General features: G+C 53.4%; 1 protein-coding gene across 2 annotated transcripts in view; it reads right to left on the bottom strand.

The window, feature by feature from the left end:
- DGCR2 (DiGeorge syndrome critical region gene 2) overlaps positions 1-18,989 on the bottom strand; it is a 62,233-nt gene extending 43,244 nt beyond the window's left edge. For both annotated transcript variants that reach the window (XM_056120701.1, XM_056120700.1), the window contains exon 1: positions 18,656-18,989. In XM_056120701.1, the coding sequence (XP_055976676.1) occupies positions 18,656-18,734 (79 nt within the window). In that variant the 5' untranslated portion in view covers positions 18,735-18,989. The remainder of the gene's footprint in view (positions 1-18,655) is intronic.
- Between the last annotated feature and the right edge of the window lie 1,782 nt (positions 18,990-20,771).

Raw genomic sequence — 20,771 nt, forward strand, 5'->3', positions numbered from 1 at the left:
CACATTCCCCTCCACCAATATCCCCGGTATACCCCCACTTTCCCACCCTCCTCCTGCCTCCATGGCAAACATGATTCCCCATACTTTCTCTCTACTTTTGCGTATCATGGTTTGCAATACAGACCCTGAGAGGTTATCATGTTTGGTCCTTTATCTGCTTTCTGCGCACATCTCCCATCCCGACCATCTTTTTCTTAGTGATCCCTTCTCTATTCCAGCTGCCTTCTCCCCTTTACTCATGAGGTAGGCTTCAAGCTATGGAGCAATCTTCCTGGCCCATGTATCTACTATCCTTAAGAGTCACCCTCATGTTATGTTGTTTTATACTCCACAAATGAGTGCATTCCTTCTATGTCTTCCCCTCTCTTTCTGACTCATTTCACTTAGCATGATACTCTCCATGTCTATCCATTTATAAGCAAAACTCATGACTTCATCTCTCCTGGTGCCGCAAAGTATTCCATTGTGTAGATGGACCAAGGTTTATTTAACAGTCATCTGTTCTAGGGCACTTGGGTTGTTTCCAGATTTTGGCTATCGTGAATAGTGCTGCAATGAACATATAGGTACAGATGTCATTTCTACTGTGCTTTTTTGCATCCTCGGGATATATTCCCAGAAGTGGTAGTATGGGGTCATATGGAAGCTCAATTTCTAGTTTTTGAAGGATTGTCCATATTGTTTTCCAGAAAGGCTGGACTAGTGGGCATTCCCACCAACAGTGAAAGAGTGTCCCTTTTTCCCCATATCCACGCCAGCACTGGTTGCTTTTGTTCTTTTAAATGTGTGCCAGTCTCTGTGGTGTGAGATGATATCTCATTGTTGTTTTGATTTGAATCTCTCTCCTTGATGGCTATCAATGTGGAGCATTTTTTTCATGTGCCTTTTGGTCATTTGTATTTTTTTTTTTTATTAGTGAAGCACCATGGGGTGCAGTTGTAGATTTACAAATCTTTGTGCTTGGGTTTCGGTCATACAATGATCAAATACCCATCCCTCCACCAGTGCCCATTTTCCACCACCATGGATAATATCCTCCCCATCCCTTCAGTTTTTTTTTAAAGCAAATTAGACACTCTACCTCTGAGTCATGCCTAAACCAAACAACAACAACAAAAAAATTTTGTTCTTGTTTTGGCACCACACCCAGTGATGCTCAGGACTTATCCCTTGCTCTGTACTCAGCCATCAGTCCTGGCAGGCTCAGGGGTTCATATGGAGTGTCAGAGATTGAACACGGATTGGCCATGTGCAAGGCAAATGCCCTACCTTCTGTATGATTGCCCTGGTCCCAGAACAGAAAAAATTTTAAACCCAAGATTCTCAAGCAGCTATTCAAAAAGTTAAATGTAGCGCACCCAGGCCAGAGAGATAGGACAGCAGGTATGGCATTTACCTTGCATGCACCTGACCTGGTTCTATCCCCAGCACCAACTGGTCCCTAAACCCTGCCAGGAGTAATCCCTGCACACAGAGTCAGAAGCAAGCACCAAGTACCATTGGTTATGGCCCCAAAGCAAAAATGGTCAATCTTATGTCACGTGCATTTCACCACAATTAAAATACTTAGTGTCAGGACTGGAATGACAGTAAAGTGGGTAGGACATTTGCCCTGCATGTGGCTGACCCAGATTCAATCCCTGGCATCCCATATGGTCCCCTGAATACTGTCAGGAATAATTTCTGAATACAGAGTCAGGAGTAACTCCTGAGCAACACTGGGTGTGGCCAAAACACTCAGTGTGTAAGGCACTGCCTTCCCCCCCCACTCCCGTACTAAGGGTGTCCCTGGGGTCCCCAGCACCATGGGTTCCCGGAAATATTAAGGTTTTGGGATCTGAACACCAGATCATGAGGCTTGTAACATGGAGCAAGTATTTTTTTATAGGGTTCAGCACTGCTGCAGAGGCCCCAGTGGGGGTGGGGGGAACATCTGGGGTTCAAGAAAGAGCTCCAAGGGCTCAGTACACACCTCACATACAGGAGCCTGGGTTTATCCCCTGCAGCACATGGTCCCTAGAACTACCAGGAGCAGCCCAACACTTTAGTCACAGAAGCCCCACACCAGAAAAAAAAAAAGACAGATCCCTGAGAGAAAAGTTCATGCACACATCCCATGACCCATCGGTCTTTCTGAAAATATACTGTGAATTCTGAGATGACAAAGAGGTAAACGAGAACTTGGTTATTAAGAAAATACGTTTGACTGCGTGAAGCCCCAAGAAATGCCCATTCCCATCTGTAGAGCTACTGGTGGAAACCGTGCCATCCTGGGGCCCTAGAAACTTAGTCTCTGCAGCACATTCTCTCCCCGGCTCCCATCTCTTCTTCGTCCGCAAGGCTTGGGCTCCTTTCAAAGCACATAAACTGAGCCTGTCATAAGTCACTGTGAGATGGAGCTGCTGCCTAGACTGTCTGGAACTGGTTTCTCTACAACAAGGGAGAGGGGAAAGCGGGTGCTGTCATGGGGCTTGGGAAAGACGAAGCTCCCAGGGCCGGGGCTGGCCTGGGTGCTCACACATGCCAGTTCCCACACAGTGCTCCCTGCCTACTCAGAGGGCCATCTGCTTCCTGTGATCCCCGACACTGCCACAGCATTTCTGGCCACAGCACAGCCTTGAATGTGTCACCCTGGTCATCTCAACACGATCATCAACAGAGGGAAAGGCGGGGGAGATTTTCCAGGAAAAAAAAAGGCAGCAGGGAATTCTGCCCCTCTCTTCCCACAGCCCAAAGCCAACTCCAGGGTGTTTACCAGCAGACTGAGGGCTGGACAGGCCACCAAGCCCAAGCACGAGGGCCTCACTGCCCAGTGGGCTGACTTTTGGCAGACAGGGGCAGTGAGGACTGTGGATTCACTGAGATACTCCTCAGAAATGGCCAGCAGCGGTTTCCAGCACTTTCCCATGGGTCTTACTTGCCTCTACTCAAGGTAGTACTGGGGCCACAGTCATTAGAAGCAGCAGCAAGTGGAAGAGGCACTGGGAACCTGAGAGCTTGTGAGGCTCAGCACCCCTGAGGGCCCCTAAACATTGCAGAGTCATGGTCACCATCGATTCTCCGGACACCTTGGACAGGTGAGCGACCACTCATCAACACAGATGACCAAAGCATAAAACCGAGGGCCAAACTGGGCACGCTCACAGAGCCCCAAGGTAAGAGGCCAAGAAGAAGGGGCAGAAATGGGGAGAGACTGGGGGCTGCTTTTGTCGCCTGGCCGAAGCCCATGGGCCGGTAAGACCAAAGGGTAGCTCCACATGAGAAGGCTCCCAGAGAAGCCTTGTGCTTGGTCCTGCAGAGGCTTCATTACAGCACCCACAGGCAGGGGACCAGAGAGGTGCCTGGAGGCAGAATTAGGAAAAGCCTCAGCACCATCCAAGCATCCCAGATCTAACTATGGCCTCTCCACAGTGCTCTGAGCCACAGGGCAAAGGGCCTCCTCTGGCCTTCTGTGCCCCCTTCAGATTCAGGCTCTTGGGCTCCTGAGGCCTCTTTCCCAGTGGCTGGGAGGTGTGCCAGCAAGCTCCTGCCCTGCACCCCAGGCACTGAGTCTGAGACTGAGCTCTCAAAGAAGACCAGTTCTGGGACCCCAGTGACACCCCTCCCCCCAGGTCTGACACCTTCCTCTGTGGGAGGTGTAGGGGACCACCTTGTCCTGCTTCCAGGGCAGTCCTGAGGCCTCAAGGAGAAACCAACTCAAACAGTGCCAGGCTGTGCACATTTCCTGCATTCTGTGCCTTGGCACAAGTCCTGAGGCTCTGTGAAGAGGCAGGTGCTGTCAGAGTCCCATGCAGAGAAAGGGAAGCAGCATCCCATAAGGTCCCCAAGCACTGCCAAGAGTGATCCCTGAGCACAGAGCCAGGAGTAAGCCCTGAACATCACCAGTTGTGACCCCAAAACCAGAAAACAAAACAAATTTAAAGGAAACTCTAAACCCCAAAACCAGAAAACAAAACAAATTTAAAGGAAACTCTAAAAGAGGAGGGGAGGCCCAAGGAAAAGGATATGAGTGGAAGGGCTCAAGCAATAAGACAGCGGGTAGGTCACTTTCCTACCTGGGTTCAATCCCCAGCATCCCATATGGTACCCCGAGCCTACCAGGAATGAACCCGGAGTACCTGCAGGTGTGCCTCCCCCCACAAAAAAAATAAACCAACAAACAACAAAGAAGATCCTAGAAGAACAGAATGAAAGTCTAGCCAGGGTGTGGAAAGCCTTACTACCTACGCTACAAAGACAAGATTTGATTTTGGGTCATACCCGGTGATGCTCAGGGCTTACTCCTGACTCTGCGCTCAGGAATTCCTCCTGGTGTTGGTTGGGGAATTATATGGGATGCCGAGGATCGAACCCAGGTCAGCCACATGCAAGGCAAACTACCCTACCTGCAGTACTATTGCTCCTGCCCCAGCAAAGACTTAAGAGAAACGGAGGAAGCACAACTACTAAAGAAAGAAAAGCGGGGCTGGAGCAATAGCACAGCAGGTTGCCTTGCACGCGGCCAAACCAGGTTCGATTCCCAGCATCCCATATGGTCCCCTGAGCACCGCCAGGGGTAATTCTTGAGTGCAGAGCCAGGAGTAACCCCTGTGCATCGCCGGGTGTGACCCAAAAAGTCGAAAGAAAGAAAGAAAGAAAGAAAGAAAGAAAGAAAGAAAGAAAGAAAGAAAAGCAATGGTAGGGTGGAATCTTTCAAAAGTACAAGCCTCCTGGATCCAAAGCTCACTAAATATGTTTGTCACTGAAACACTGAAAGTGTCAGAAATCAGACCCACAACATACACTGGCTTTTACAAAGGTGCAAAGGTAGTTAAAGAGAACAAATGGACATTCCTCTCAGAACTCCAACTCTTCCCTCCAGTGCATATCAAAAGTAATTCAAAACAGACAGTTCAAAAATGACCACTCTGCATTCTGCACAGAAAACAAACTATAGGCAACTAAATATGAACTGTAAAGTGTAAGGAATATGAACCTGGGCTCAGCAAGAAGCACCTGCACACAGGAAGGAGCCTGTGAACAATGTACTTCTGATCCGCAGCCTGGTGTGAGGGAACGCAGGGTCAGGGAGGGGTTAACTACAGGTGACACTGTGGGGTGGTGACGCTGCTCAGTGTCTGGAATGTGCTGTTGGCTCTGTGAGTCCACATGCTGGTCAAAGCTCAAAGAAAGACAGATTACAGCATGAACCTTCCTTGCTTTTTGGGCCACACCAGGTGATGCTCAGGAGTTTCTCCTGGCTTTGCACTCAAAAAGTGCTCCTGCTGGTGTTCAGGGGACCATATGGGATGCTGAGGACTGAACCCGGGTTGACCATGTACAAGGCAAATTCCCTCCCTGCTGTACTAGTGCCCTGGCCCGCCTTCACTGCATTTAAAATGCGTCATGGACAGCCAGTACTCTGAGTATAGACCATGAGTGAAAAAAACAAAGCAAATGATTCAAACTCTCCAGGTGTGTTGCTGGGAAAAGAGCAGTCACAGCACACCTGAAACCAGGCTGTGGACCCTGTGGGATGAAGCAAGTGAAGCAGATGAGCAAACCTACCAATTCTGTACTGTAGAAGCCAGCACTCTCACCTCAGAAGTGAGATAATGAGAAAGTAGAGAAAGCAAGCAAAATCCTTTAACGCTGGGTTGGAACCAAAGAAACAGCATTAACTTACTCAAAAAAGAGACACCACACACACACACAGGCTAGGCTGAGGGACTAGTAGTTGGAGTAACAAAGAAACTGCTTAGCACCTGTCTGTTTCTTAAAGGTCTCTCAAACATTAAAAGGAAATCAGACTGGGGTAGAAAGAATACTAGACATGGGCAGGGGGAGGGGGAATGGACAGGACAGGGCAATAGTAGAGCAGGTAAGGATCTTGCCTTACAGATGGCTGACCTGGGTTCAATCCCCTGCACCCCAATATAGTCACCTGAGCCCACCAGGAGTGATCCGCAAGTGTAGAGTCAGGAGTTAGTCCTGAGCACTGTCGGTGTGGACCTCCCCCCCCAAAAAAAAACAAAGTAACAACAACAACAACAACAACAACAACAACAACAACAACGATGAGCCTGGCAATAAAAGCATTCAAACTGGGCCTGGGAGACAGAACAGCAGTCAGTGTGCACATGTCTGAGTGAGTTCAACCATGGCACCAGACTGGTCCCTTGGCATCGCTGGGATGGCCTGGGTTTCTAGTAACACTGGGCCTGAGTTGCGCCATTTCCTTGGAACCAAGCATCGAACCACTTGCCTAGATGACCGAATCTCTCCAGGGGTGGCCACCAGGGCCCCTTGAGCATCACTTGAGGGTCACCATGTTCAAATGGTCGGAGACATACCAGAAAAATGCAGAAATAAATCTAAAGGGATTTCACTGTCTAAATCCAATATAGGCATCAAAATGACCAATGGGAACAAGAGAGATAGGACAGTTGGTAGGGTGCTTGCTTTGCACATGGCTGACCCAGGTTCAACCTCTGGCACGCCATATGGCACCCCGAACCCTGCCAGGAGTGATCCCTGAACACAAAGCCAGGAGTAACCCCTGAGCACAGTTGGGTGTGCAACTCCCCCAAAAAATACAAAACAAAAACAATTCTTAAAAAGAATAGACATACAGAATAAGACCTCATGAGTGCCTACTTACACTAAAAATTATTTTTTCCCTTTTTTATAATTTTATTTATTGAATCACCATGAGAGCAGTTACAAAGCTTTCAGGTCTAATTCTCGTTCATACAATGAAACATCCATCCCTTCACTAGTGCCCATTTTCCATCACCAAAAACCCCAGTATACCCCCATTCCACACCCTCCCCCTACCTGTGGGGCAGATGATTTCCACATTACTCTATTTTGATTACATTCAATATTTCGACACCAGGTCCACCATTATTATTTGGGACTTTACCCCAATCCTCAGATCTGCCGAAAAGGCAACCGTAGACAATTAGTTTTCTATTGCTGGTTATGAATAATATATGATGTCATGCGGCCACAGTAGTGGCCGTGCAATTTTGGAATTCCAAAATTTTAACAATAAAATCTGGAGGGATTTCTGCCAAAACCTGCTGGATTCTGAGATTTGTTCCTGAGTCTTTTGGATCATGGCCATTGAGCAGCTTAATCAGGCGCAAGAGAAGCTGTTTGTAGGCAGCGACTCGAGGGTCTCCTTGGGGCAGGGAGGAAAGGGCTGGCTCCATCCGCATCCCGCAAGGCCCCATGTGTCTCATCACTGTGGGCCCAATCCTGACTGCCCAATGACCTCTAGAGGATGGCGGCCACCAAGCTGCCAAGGGGGAGCAGGTGAAGGGACAGCACCCTTTCCCCTCTGGGGTGGCCCGGCGCCAGTAAACCACTGCAGGGACCAGACGCATCTGTGCCAAAAGCCGCTGGGTTCCAAGATTTGTTTCTGAGTCTCTTAGATCATGGCCGTTAAGCACGTTGATCAGGAGCCTGAGAGGTTGTTTATGGGTGGCGACTTGCGGTCTTGTTGGGGTGGGGAGGAAAGGGCTGGCTCTACCCCCATCCCATGAGGCCCCGTGTGTCTCGTCACTGCGGGCCCAATCCTGACTGCCCAATGACCTCTAGAGGATGGCGGCCACCAAGCTGCCAAGGGGGAGCAGGTGAAGGGACAGCACCCTTTCCCCTCTGGGGTGGCCCGGCGCCAGTAACTTACTGCAGGGACCGGACGCATTTCTGCCAAAAGCCGCTGGGTTTCAAGATTTGTTTGAGTCTCTGAGATCAGGAGCGAGAGAGACCATTCGTGGGCGGCGACTTGGGGGTCTCATTGGGGTGGGGAGGAAAGGGCCGGCTCCACCCCCATCCCGTGAGACCACACGTGTCTCGTCACTGCGGGCCCAAACCTGACTGTCCAGTGGCCTCTGGAAGATGGCTGCCACGAAGCCAAGGGGGAGCAGGTGGAGGGACAACACCCTTTCCCCCCTGCTGTAGTCCGCCACCGGTAACCTACTGAGGGGACCAGACACACCTCTGCCAAAAGCCACTGGGTTCCAAGATTTGTCTCTGAGTCTCTGGGATCATGGCCATTAAGCAGTTCTATCAGAAACCAGAGAGGTCTTGCCTCCAATTATATAGCTGAGCCGGAGGTGGTTTATGGGTGTGTCTCCCACATACCTAACTTTTGGCCGTTTACTTTCTTGGTAAACTTTGCCCCAAGTTTTTGGGATCTGGCCAAAGGCACAGCAGCAATTTTGGGGTATCTGGACGTCTGAAGGCGCCATCAGGCTGCTGATACACTCGCCTCACTGGTACAGATGACCTGCTGGCGGCACGATACCCCCTTATGCTAAAAATTAAAACAGAAAGATAAAGATCTTTCTGGAGTAGATTATTAATAAAAATATAAAATCAGGGGCTAGAGAGATAGTAGAGTGGGTAGGGCATTTGCCTTATACATGGCCGAGCTGGATTTGATTCCTGGCATTCTTCATGGTCCCTTGAGCACCACTAGGAGTGATTCCTGAGTGCAGAGCCAGGAGTAAGCCTTGAGCATCACTGGATGTGGCCCAGAAACTCAAAAAAAATTTTTTTTTTCTTTTAAATAAAAGAATCAGTCAGCAGCCTCGTAGCAATAACTGGGACAGACATTTGCAGTGATCCCTGGCACTACATATGACCCCAAGTGTCACCAGGAATAAGTCCTGAGCACTTCCAGGTGTGGCCCAGAAACTAATTAAAAAAAAAAAGCAGCAGTAATGGGTGGGGTTTAGTGGTATGGTTGAATAGTACATACAGCACATGCCTGGTATGCAAGAGGCCCTGGGATCCATCTCTACACTTCTACCAAAAAGAGAAAAAAAGCAAAATTATATCCCTGAGAGAAGCGTCTATCTCCCTATCAAGTACGTGTACAGAGAATAAGGCACTTGCCTTGCACGTGACTGAGCTGGGTTTAATCCCCGGCACCCATATGGTACCCTGAGACCACCAGGAGTGATCCCTAAGTGCAGAACCAGTAGTAAGTCCTGAGCACCACCAGGTGTGGCCCAAAAACCAAAACAGCAAATGTAGCTGCGATATTGTTATTTGTAAGTAACACATATACACATTTGGTCACACATACAAGGTATTTCTTATATGTATATGGTCTTTCTTCATCCAGTTCTTGGCTCACAGCTCCCCCAGATTTTAATGTTGAGAGTTATAAAGGTCTCGTGCTAATGAGGTAACTTCAGGGGAATACCTTACAGATGAGAGGTGGAGGAAGTCAGGGGGAGTCAAAATTATATCAGAAGGCTAGAACTTCCAGTCCCAAATCCATCCAATACATGACCTTCAGGACGGGGATGAATTCAATGGCAAAGTTCAAAGAGCTACACCTATCCTGCCTACAGGCTGGAGACACAGTACAGCAGGTAAGGTGCATGCCACCTTCAATCCCCAGCACCCCATATGGTTCCCTGTGCCTCCCCAACCCCAGTGATCCCTGAGCAAAGAGCCAGGAGTAAGCCCTGAACACCTCTGGTTGTGGTCCCAAACCCAAAATAATTAAGTAAATAAATCTATCAAGCTTATGTGATGAAACTTTTACAGAAGATCAACAGCAGGAGCTTCCATGAGCTGGTCTGGTGCACACTGAAGACAGAGAGAAGGGAATATGTCTGGGCAGGGCACAGAAGCCCCAAGCCCGAGCCCGTGCATCTCACCCACCAGGCCATATTCCTTTGTACGTTAACTGAACCTGAGGAACAAGGTGTCCTGGGAGCCTGGTTTACAGACTGCTGGTCAGAAACAGATGATAACCTAGGCCTGGCTACAACTGCTTGAAGTCTGAAGGGGAGCAGGTGGAAAGCTTCAATCAGAAGCCTGTGCTGTGGGGGTCCGAGGTGGAGGGTGGAGGGTGGTTCTGGGAGTCTGAACTCAGCTTGGAATGTGAGTGATCTCCAACAGATAGTGTCAGAACTGGGCTGAAGCCTCCAGAAACCAGACTGGCTGGTTGTCGGTGGGGCGAGGCTCACCCATACCCCAGCTGCAGCTGGGCTCACGTTCTCACCACAAAGCACAGGTCCCAACCCCGGCCACAGGGCCAAGGCTAACCCTGGATGGGGTGAAACTGACCCATAGGGCCTCCTTATGGATGTGCACAGGACCAGATAGCCTAAGGAACACGTAAAGGAGATAACCTGGAGCTATCTATAGTATGACTGTTTGTATACCTGTTCGAAAGTCCACTGCATGTAAAGCCAGAAAGGTATCTCAGTGGGAGAGCACTTACAGTGCAGGGGAGGTCCTGGGTTCAATCCCTGGCACCAGAAAAAAAAACACTGCCTTGCACGTAGCCCACCCAGGTTCTATCCCCAGCATCCCATACGGTCCCCCAAGCACCACCAGGAGTGATTCCTGAGTACGGAGCGAGGGGAAACCGTGGGAATCACCAGGTGTGAATCCAAACCGAATACATGCAAGCAAACAAACAAAAATAAGTGTGGACAGAAATGTATTCAATGTATGGCACAGAGAGAATGAGCAGAGGTGCTGCACACATGCAGTCAAAAGTTAACCGCTGGGGAACTCCAGAGAACCGTTTACAGGCATTCGATCACAGAACATTTCCCAAGTAAGAGAGCTTCTTAGGGTTGGGGATTTGATTCAGTCAGGGGTAGGCACAAGCCTTGCATGTATGAGGCATATAAGGTCTTAGGTTCGATTTGGTTGGTTGTTTTGGGGAGTCACACCCAGCAGTGCTCAGGGAACCATGTGTGGTGTCTCAGACTGAAAAGCACTGCCTTAATCTCTCTACTGACTCTCCCATCCAATGGGAAACATCCTAGAAGGAATTTTCCTGCGTGTGGGGGATACTCTCCCTCTCCTTCCAACAGGCGTTCCCAGTGGTCACGTGTGCAGCCCACACACGGAGGCAGCCAAGGGTCTGAGAGGGTTGTCCTCCTGAAAACAGCCAGCCACTCTCTAGGGGCAGCAGCCACAGTCTGCATTGACTTCAAGGAATTTCAGCCCTGTTGGGTGCTTCCAGGCCTCCTGTTCCGCGCTGGGAGTCCTCTGAACTCTGCGGAACCATCGTGGGTCCATCAACCCAGGACCCCAGGAGATGGAAAAGGCGTCTGGGTGAGACCTGTAGTCAACTGAAACTGGGAAGTCCCCATCTGCCGGCAAGTTCCTACTTTGTCCTCTGTAGTGGCTCAGGTCCTTGTCCGAGGCACCTGCCAGGGGGGGGGTCCTCTCAGTCCTGTCCTCTCCCACACCAAGGGGTCCCAGCTGAGGGCACACAGATGACAAGCTGGTCTAGCCAATGGCTTGCTGCCAGGGCTCCGGAAGCCAGCTGACAGGGCCACCAGTGACAGGCACGGGAAACCCAGGCTGGCTGGAGTGAAGGCTCAAGGAGGCAGAGAAGGCCAAGGGCAGGTGTGTGCAGCCCCAGTCTTGCATCACAATTAAACCAGGCTGGAGCTGGGGGTGGGGGTGGTCAGGCTGCACCCCCAGGCAGGCAGCAGGTGCATGCTCAATCTCTGTGCTGGGCACGGCACGGGGGAGGCAGCCTCTCAGTCTCTCCCCACCCCCTCCTGCGCGCTTAGCGGGGACCCACAGTTGTGAGAGGCCCAACCTCGTGCGTGCCCCTCAGCCCGGCTCACATCCACGGAAGCAAGCTCACCCCAGCGTGAGGCCCCGGCCAGCTGGCTCTGCGGCACCGCCTCTCCGGTCCCCCTCCAAAGGGGTTTTGCAGGCAGCCACAGGCCCTCATCCTGGCTACCCCCACCAGGGGCAGCTGCAAGGCGCGCTGGCTAAGGGAGCTGTTGCTCTTTATGTCAAAATATAAATAGCCATTTGTGCATTTGCTCAGGAACTGATTTCTGAGTGCCCGCACTGTGCCAGACCAGGCCTAAGGGACACAGCATGAACGTGACGACGGGCAAAATATGTCGGTGCGAACAATCCCAGCCCTGTCCAAAGTGCTGCGGCTGTTTTGGGAGTTCTCACACACACCCCTCACACCACGGAACGGCTACTCATTCAGTACTCACTGTGGGTAAGACGCTGCGGAAAGCGCCACGAGCCACGGCCTCCAGGTGGGCCTCTGTGAGAAACGTGCCTTTATGAACCCTCTAACACATGCACAACACACACACACACACACACACACACACACACACACATACACACACACTGACAAGCACCTGGGACCTGCTTCCGCTCTTGTCCATTCAGGTAGAATGCGAACAGTCAATCGCTACGAAGCACACGTTTTACACCCATCACTTCATACATCTACTGCTCTAATTCCCACAACATACCTTCAAAGTCAGTTGCATTGTTACATTCACCTTACAGGTGAGGCAACAAGTCTCACCTGTGAGGTGCAGGGAAGTCTAAGAGCAGGACTGGAGCCAGCAGCAGGGTGAACAGGACTATATTCTGAAACCACCACCCAGACCTCTGCACAATCTACAGACAGCATGTGCAGGGCTGAGCCTGATCTTCACCCCTCCACACCCCTGTCCCTGGCAGCCTAGCAGACTCACACCTGCCACTGCCCCCGAGGCCGCTGGCCCTCCGACTGGGATCAGCCCTGCCAAGCCAAGCTTGGGCTCACAGATCACATGCAGCCCCACACAAAGAAATGCCTGGCTTTCTTACTTAACATCCCAGGCCCATCAAGCCAGACACAAAACGCATGTCACCTGACAACCATACTGCAAGCATCCCCATCTGCCAGAAAAAGGACCCCAACTCTGGGTGCTCAGGACCGCCCACCTGCTCTCTGGAGCATCTCAAAAACAGAAGCACAGCACAGAAGCAGCAACTGAGCAGTGAGCCCAGACAGGACGCGCATTAGCTGCCTGTTCACTCTCAGACTCCCAGTACTGTCACTTACAAAGCAGCGACGGGCTTCCCTATTCCTGGTGACCCCCAGCACCAAGAGAGACAGAGGGAGAGAGGGCAGGCACTACCCATGCGGAGAGGGCAACACCAACACCAACTCCCCCTGCCAGGAGGCCACGAGCACTCAGGACTGCAGGGCCCAGGCAGCGGGGACTCCCTGGGACGAGCCATCTGCACCAGCTCAGCAATAATGGCTCAGCCGAACAGAGGCCCTGGTGCAGGCGCATCTGCCTGCCAGAGCCCCCAGAGCAACACTTTCTTCATTCCAAACCACAAACCGAAACGCCAACCCCAACTGGTGACCGCCTGCGCCATCTGGAGCACCAACCACAGAGCTTCCTTTGCCCTTAAGATTATCCTTTGAGGACTACAGAGACAGACACAACAAGTCCAGCACTTGCCTTGCGTGCGGCCAGCCCAGGTCTGATCCCCAATATTCCATACGGTACCCTGAGCATCACCAGGAGTGATCCCTGAACAGACACCCAGGAGTAAGCCCTGAGCACCTCTGGGTGTGGTCGCAAAACCAAAATAAAGATTAATTAAAATAAGGAAGACAAGGATCATCCCTCAGAGCCAGGAACAAAAGGTGTTAATACTAAGAGTTTACAAGCAAAGTGGTGGAGTGGGAGACATCATCCATTCTTCTTGGAACATGATGTTCCAGGAGCTCCCGCATCTTCTGCACCCAGCCCCCTGAAACTCTTTCTTTCTTTTTTTTTTGCTTTTTGGGACACACCCGGCGATGCTCAGGGGTGGGTTACTCCTGGTTCATGCACTCAGGAACTACTCCTGGCCGTGCTCAGGGGACCATATGGGATGCTGAGGATTGAACCCGGGTCAGGCAAACGACCTACCCACTGTGCTATCACTCCAGCCCCTGAAACTCTCATTCTTTAAGAGAACAAATAGAAAGCACTCCCCAACTGCACCCAAGGCTACTCCAATTCTCCTGGATAGCTGCAGCTCTAATTCGTGTGAGGGGCCCTAGTGGCCCAGGGCTGTGACCAACTGGCCCACAGCAGCACTTTGCCAGCAGGCCCACTGGGGTTCCAAAGGGCAAAGGGTTAAAGGTCCTGCAGAGCGAGGGGCTGGCCAGCCTGGGTCTGGAAACAAGACAGGCTTACCCTCTGCCAGTCAACTCTTCCAACAGGACAAGGAGGACAAATTCCAGCCTGCTACCTCACCCAGCAAACCTGGCAGATCCCCGGGTCTGAAGGAGCCATCAACATATACCAGACTGTCGCTTCCGTATCGCTGCAGGGGACATGGAAAATCAGAGCTGATAGAACGAGAGCTTTCTGAAGGCCAGTGAGCAACAACTCGTTCAAAACTAACTGGGTAATGGACTAAAGGTGCTGCTAGAAATGTTCACCTGTGCTGCATTTCTTGGGCAAAGAGGGAGAAGTTGTGAATGGGTAGAGCTTAAGAAGTCCTAGGCTGGAGGGTCAGAGCGACAGTAAAGCAGGTAGGGCATTTACCTTGCACACAGCCAACCTGGGTTCGATTGCCAGCATCCCATATGGTACCCCGAGCCCCACGAGGAGTGATTCCTGAGTGCAGAGCCAGGATTAAACCCTGAGTATCTCAGAGTATGGCCCAACCCATCCAACCCTGCCAAAAAAAACAAAAGAAGTCCTGAACCAGAAAGCTCTCACTCACGGCAAACATGCTCTCAGCTGTTTATGGCAACTTCCCCCAAGATGGAGCCATAGCAGGAACCTGAACATTCGTAAGACCATTTCTTTCAGAACTCAGAGCTAGAAAGACTGTTCTACATGTTGCATTCCTGCACAGAGGAAGGGTCAAAGATACGCCCTTGTATTCAGTGGCACCCGTCCACGGTTGTCCTTCCTTTCTCATCAACACCAGCAGATGTAGCACATGTCATCAGAGGCCATTGTGAGTGACTAAGCACCAAGTGACCTGGAGGGAGGGTTGGTTCTTGCCATCAGGCCAGAGCTCTCAGAGGGAAAAAGGTTCTGAAGGCCCACCTGCAGACCTGCTGCATGAGTGTGGGGAGTGCGAGCCTGGGCTCCACAGCTGGTGTTGAGGACAGAAGAGCAGGCTGCCCCACAGCACGAGAGTCAGGGGCCTGGGATGACCGGCCCAGCAGCTGTCAGGACTGGAAACTCCATCAGAGTCACACAGTCTGATGAGCTCCCTATATTTCAGTTTCCTCACCTGTGAAATGGAGCCAATGAACAGCATCTCTCTCACTGGGACTACCTGAGAGCTGAACTGACGATTACACTTTAGACTCAACCAAGATTAAACACACATTTGAAAGAAACTCTGGTGGCGCTGGAGAGAGAGTGCAGCGAGTAAGGCACTTGTCTTGCAAATGGCAGACCTGGGCTTGATCCCTGGCACCACACATGGTCCCTTGAGCACAGAGCCAGGAGCACAGAGCACAGATGCCTGAGCACAACTGAATGTATGCCCCACTCCCTACCTCCCCTCAAAAAGAAACTCTGGTAAGAGTCAGAGATAGTCCAAGAGATGGCAGGAGGCCAGGGTTTTATGCCCCATGCTCCATGGTCCCCGAAGCACCATCTTACAAGGTCAATCTCCAAGAACGGAGCTGCAAGTAGTAGCGCCTGAGCACCTCCAGGTGTGCCCCCTCACCAAAAAACAAATTCCTTGCTAGGAAAAGTCAAGTCTGACTCATACTGGCCCCCACTATGTGAAAGGGGCTCAGTGTCTTGGCCTAGGTCTACAGGACTGCAGCAGGCAGATATCAGGACTTCTCTCAAAGTCGGTTCAGGCTGGTATCTTCCTTCTACCCTAGCCATGCCAGGACTTGGAGAGAAAGACAGCAGGCAGAGACCAGAGAACGGAGAAGCACGGGAAAGGCCAATCCCCGTGTAGCACACTCCAAAGGACACAGTACACACCAGAATATGACTCATGGTGAGACCCCTCCCTGCTGCCCAACCAAAATCGGAGTCATGGGGCTGGAGAGAGAGCACAGCAGGCAGGGTGCTTGCCTTCCACACGGCTGGCCTGGGTTCAACCCCCAGGAGCTATCCCTGAGTGCAGAAGCCCTGAACTCTACCGGATGTGGCCCAGAAACAAAAACCAAAAACCAATCAGGGAGCCAGCTGGAGTCACTAGGTTTTGATTTTTTTTTTTTTTTTTTTGTATTCCATGGTGCTCTGGGCTAGAGCAATAGCACAGCGGGTAGGGTGTTTGCCGTGCACGCAGCCGACCCGGGTTCAATTCCTCCGCCCCTCTCGGAGAGCCCGGAAAGCTACTGAGAGTATCCCACCCGCACGGCAAAACCTGGCAAGCTCCCCGTGATGTATTCAATATGCCAAAAACAGTTAACAAGTAGTCTCACAATGAAGATGTTACTGGTGCCCCCTCAAGCAAATTGATGAACAATGGGAGGACAGTGCTACAGTGCTCCATGGTGCTTAAGGGCTGCTCCAGCCCCAGAACCTCCAAATTCTGCAGGATACAACAGGATACTGCTGGTGATTTCTACAAGGTTCAGGGGCTTACAAGATAACTTTTCTCTCTCAGAATCAACCCCTTTAACTGAGAGCTAACTCTGAAGTCCAAAAAACCCTCTCCTGCCTCACGGGTCAAGTGACCTCCGGGTACCAGTCTTGGCTGCAGTGAGTGGAATGATCTAGACCTAACCTGTCTGCTCTCTTCCTTGGAGCACCCCTAGTGATGTGCAGGCAACAAGCTCTTGAAGATACTTGCTACCACGCTGTTAATTAGTCAGCAGAATATGAGGACAGAGTGTAAAGAAAGAGAAATTGGGGATGGGGGGAAAAGGCTCCAAGAACTGGAGCATATGCTCTTCTGGTAGGCCCAGGCCTGATTCCTGGCAGTGCAGGGTCCCGTGAGCACCTCTGGAGTTGGCTTCCAAGCACCTCTTGGTGTGCCCCTCCCACCCCCACATACACAAAAAATAGTAATAAAGGAATTAGGTAATTCCATCAGTTTCATCACTCAAACGGCAGAGGCTGGACCCGAAATCGGTGGCAACCACAGAAGACCGGCAAGACATGTGGTTTCACCCCAGTGACCAGGGACCCAAAGAAAATGGAGACCCAGGAGCGAGCAGAGGATGAAGCCTCACCTCTCTCCAAGTGGAAGACTGGTTTTCTAAACAACCTAACCTCCTGAGCCCGGAAATTCATGAGTGCTGGTCCTCAAGCATCCCTATACCACTTCAGTGACAGGTGTCACATTCCCTGGCTTCTGTTCCTATCAGCCTCCCCCCCCATCCCATCTCTCTGTCCAGAGAGAGCCTGGCAGGAGTGGTGAGCAATCCCAGGTGCTAGTGAGCACGGGGCTCTACACACACTCCAGGAGGAGCATGGCCCAGGCTCCGGACGTGCTGAAAGGAGGCCTGTGTCCTAGCAGATGGCAAAGGTACAGCGCCAAGAGCTCACATCTCCTGGGGTGGGAGCAGACTGAGGCACTGGAAGGCCGCATCACACCGTACCCTCACTGGGCCTGCAGATACCTCCCAGAGGCGACCCTGGATGGTACACACACTCACACACACACATACCCTGAGCTGAAAATACACATACACACACACACACACACCCTGAGCTGCAAACACACACACACACACACACCCTCTGAGCTGAAAATACACATACACACACGCACTGAGCTGGAAACACATACCAAACTGCACACACACACACACACACACACACACACACCCCCCTCTGAGCTGAAAACACACATACACACACGCACCGAGTTGGAAACACACACCGAGCTGGAAACACACACACACACACACACACACACACCCTTGAGCTGCAAACACACACGAGCTGGAAATATAGTACAGGACCCCACATGGTCCACAGAGCCCTGCCAGGAGAGATTCCTGAGCAGAGCTAGGAGTAAGCCCTGAGCACAGTTGGGTGCGACACCTAAGGAAATAAGGAAAACAGAACAAAACACGAGCTTCCGACTTCCCCACTGTGTCCAGATTCTAGGGAGTGTTTTTCATCATCAAGTTTTTCCTCGATCTAAAGGTTAGCTTTTGACTTTTAAAATTTTTTCACAAGCCAACAAAAGGTACTAAAAGTCCCTGGCACCTGGCCTCCTGCCTCCTGTGCCGGGCAGGTAAGTCTGCCCGGTCTGTGGCTGGGTTTTCTTACAACAGCTCAGCATGGAGGTAAAACCACCGGCGGCAGAAAACTGCCTAGGACCTGCCGGCCGCCACGGGTCTGAGTCCCCCGCGCCCCCAAGCTCATTCACAACAACACGAGCTCCGGGAGGAGCTGCCGATCATTTTAATCATCCAAGACCCGGCAGCGACAGGGCCCGGGACGAGCGCGTGGCCTCAGCTCCCCGAGCACGACGCCCGGCCAACTCCTAGCGCTTCCTGCGGCCGCTCCGAGGTGCACCGCGACAAGACGACCGAGTGACAATGGGCTTTCCCGGGCCGCGAGGCTGGGCGCCGGCCCGCCCACTTTGTCCCCGCACGCCCCGGACCCCGAGCGGCGAGGCTCGCGGCTGCTCCGACGCTCCGCGCCCCCAAAGTTCCGTGGAGCCCGCCCGGCTCGGAGCCACGCACGCGGGCGCGAGGCCAACACCACCCCCGGACCACGAAGTTCCACGACGTCCCGGGACACGCGCACGGGCGGCCCCGAGCAGGGGCGCGGCGGGGGGAGCGGTCCGCGGCGACGACCCCGGCCCAACTCAGCTTAGCTCGGCCGGGCCCGGCCCGGCCGGCGCCCCGCGCGCCCCGCCCCGCCCCGCCCCCACACGCCGCCCCGCCCCGCCCCGCGCCCACCGCGCCCACCGCGCCGCGCACCTGGCCGCAGCGGCTCGGTGACGGTGAGCACGAGCAGGAAGAGCAGCAGGAAGGCGCCGCTGTCTGCCTTGGGCACCATTTATCCTCCGTTCATCGTCCCCAGGGCGGCCGCGTGACCCCTCAGGGCGGCCGGAGCGGGCCGGGCGGAGCGCCGGGGGGGCGGCACCGGGCGCGGAGAGGCGGCGGGGAAGCGTCCCGGCTGCGCCGCGGCGGGGCTCGGGCCGCTGGCTCGGGCGCTCTCTCGGCCGCAGCCTCCGGCTCCGCGACTCCGGCTCGGCGCAAGATGGCGGCCGTCGTGCCCGGCTCTGCGCCCCGCCCCCCGCCCGCGACGCTGGCGCCGGCCGGAGAGCGCGGAGGCGAGGGGCAGGGCCTGCGCGCTCCCGGCCGCGCGCGGGCCATTGGCGGAGCAGGGGGCGGGGCCAGCCTGGGGCGGGGCCAGCGGGACTGCCTGCACGCCATTGGCTGGGCGGGGCGGGGGCGGGGCCGGGCCGCGGGACCCGCCGAGGGCCGAGGGTCCGCCTGGCGGGGTTCTGCTGGGGAGGGCGGCGGGCCGGGATGACGGACACAGAAAGGGGCGGAACGCAGAAGGCTCGCCCGCTTGGGCAATGGCGGGAGCGTGAAGAGCAGCAGGGGGAGTGTGCGGTGGGGCACCGAGGTGAGGCAGGGTCTCCTCCAGCCAAGCACACCTGTGGCCCCAGAGCGCGCGGCCAAGTGCAGCAGAAAAGCGACGACGCTGCCTGGAGGGAGCGCCCCGAACTGTTTGGAGGCGGCTCTGCGAGGGGGGGGAGGAGGCCCTGCAGAGGTGGCTTCACTGGCTCACCCAGCCGGAAAACTCCGTGAGGAAGCAGGATGCGCGGGAAACCAAGCCCCAGCCAGGCCCCTGAAGAAGGCGTACCTCATAGCCAGAATGGACAGTGGGCTCAGCTGCTGCCACGGCAGGCAGCGTGGGAGCAGAGCCACCGGGGACAGCAAGTGCTGACCTCGCAGCTTCCAAGAACCAGGTGACCCTGGGAGGGGAGAGAGAGCAAGTGGGGACCCTGGGCAGGACAGAGGAAGGACCACCAGCCAAGCACAAGGCCTGGCGCAAGGTATCAGAGCTGAGGGAGGGGCTGGAGAGAGGTGGAAAGGAGGGCTAAAGGGCCAAGTCATCCGGGCATGACTCAGTTCCAACCCCAGGCTCCCTCACCAGCAGCAGTTGTGCCACCATCCCGGACTCTGGCCGGCGATACTTGGGGTCATCGGAGAGGATATCCAAACCGGCCCAACCCAACCAGACTTGCCTGCCCCTTTCCAACCCTTGGGAAGTGGCTGGAGAAGGCATTAGACGGAGGGTCTGTCAAAGCAGAGGGCTCTTGTGCTAGAAGCTTTGGTCCCTGTCCAGTGCTGCCCTTACCATTTGCACCGTCCTCCAGGAACAGCTGCTGGCACTCAGTGGGTTCCCACCCAGCCTCCTGTGCCTTCACTCCAGCTCCCTGGGCACCAGGCCAGGACTAAGGCCTTATTCAAATCCCTGCCAGTTATTCCACCAGGCCTCCCCCCAAGAATCTGTGAGAAAAGCAGACACACCACCAAGGTTTCTGATGAGGGGAAAGGAGGGAAGTGGACAGCCCAGCCTGCCATGCTGGGAGCTGGCAGAGCCCAGGAGTCTCTCTCTACTTCTGTGCTCTTCCCCCCCCCCCCTTTCTGGTCTCTGTCCTGTGGCCCAAGGATGTCAGCATGCACATAATCAAGGGCAAACAATGCTGGAGGGGCAGGGAGAAGTCATCTATGTTCTTCCCAACACCCCTGGCCCCTGCTGAGGACACTGAGATGGCACTTTGGATGCCTCTTGGGTTCCAGGGATCAGCCCTCCCTTTTTCCTTCTTTTCGAATTTTGACCTATACTCAAAAAGATTGTTGGATTTTTTGTTTGTTGGGTTATACCCAGCAATGCTCAGGGGTTACTCCTGGTTCTGCACTCAGGAATCACTCCTGGCAGTGCTTGGGGGACCATGTGGGATGCAGGGATTGAACCCAGGTTGGCGACATGCAAGGCAAAGGCCTTCCCCACTGTACCATTGCTCCAACTCCAAGGTTGTTGTGGGGTTTCTTTGGATTTTTTTTTTAGGTTTGGAGC

The sequence above is a fragment of the Sorex fumeus genome, unplaced genomic scaffold (assembly GCF_029834395.1).
Source record: "Sorex fumeus unplaced genomic scaffold, SorFum_2.1 ptg000043l, whole genome shotgun sequence".
NCBI classification, from domain to species: Eukaryota; Metazoa; Chordata; class Mammalia; order Eulipotyphla; family Soricidae; genus Sorex; species Sorex fumeus.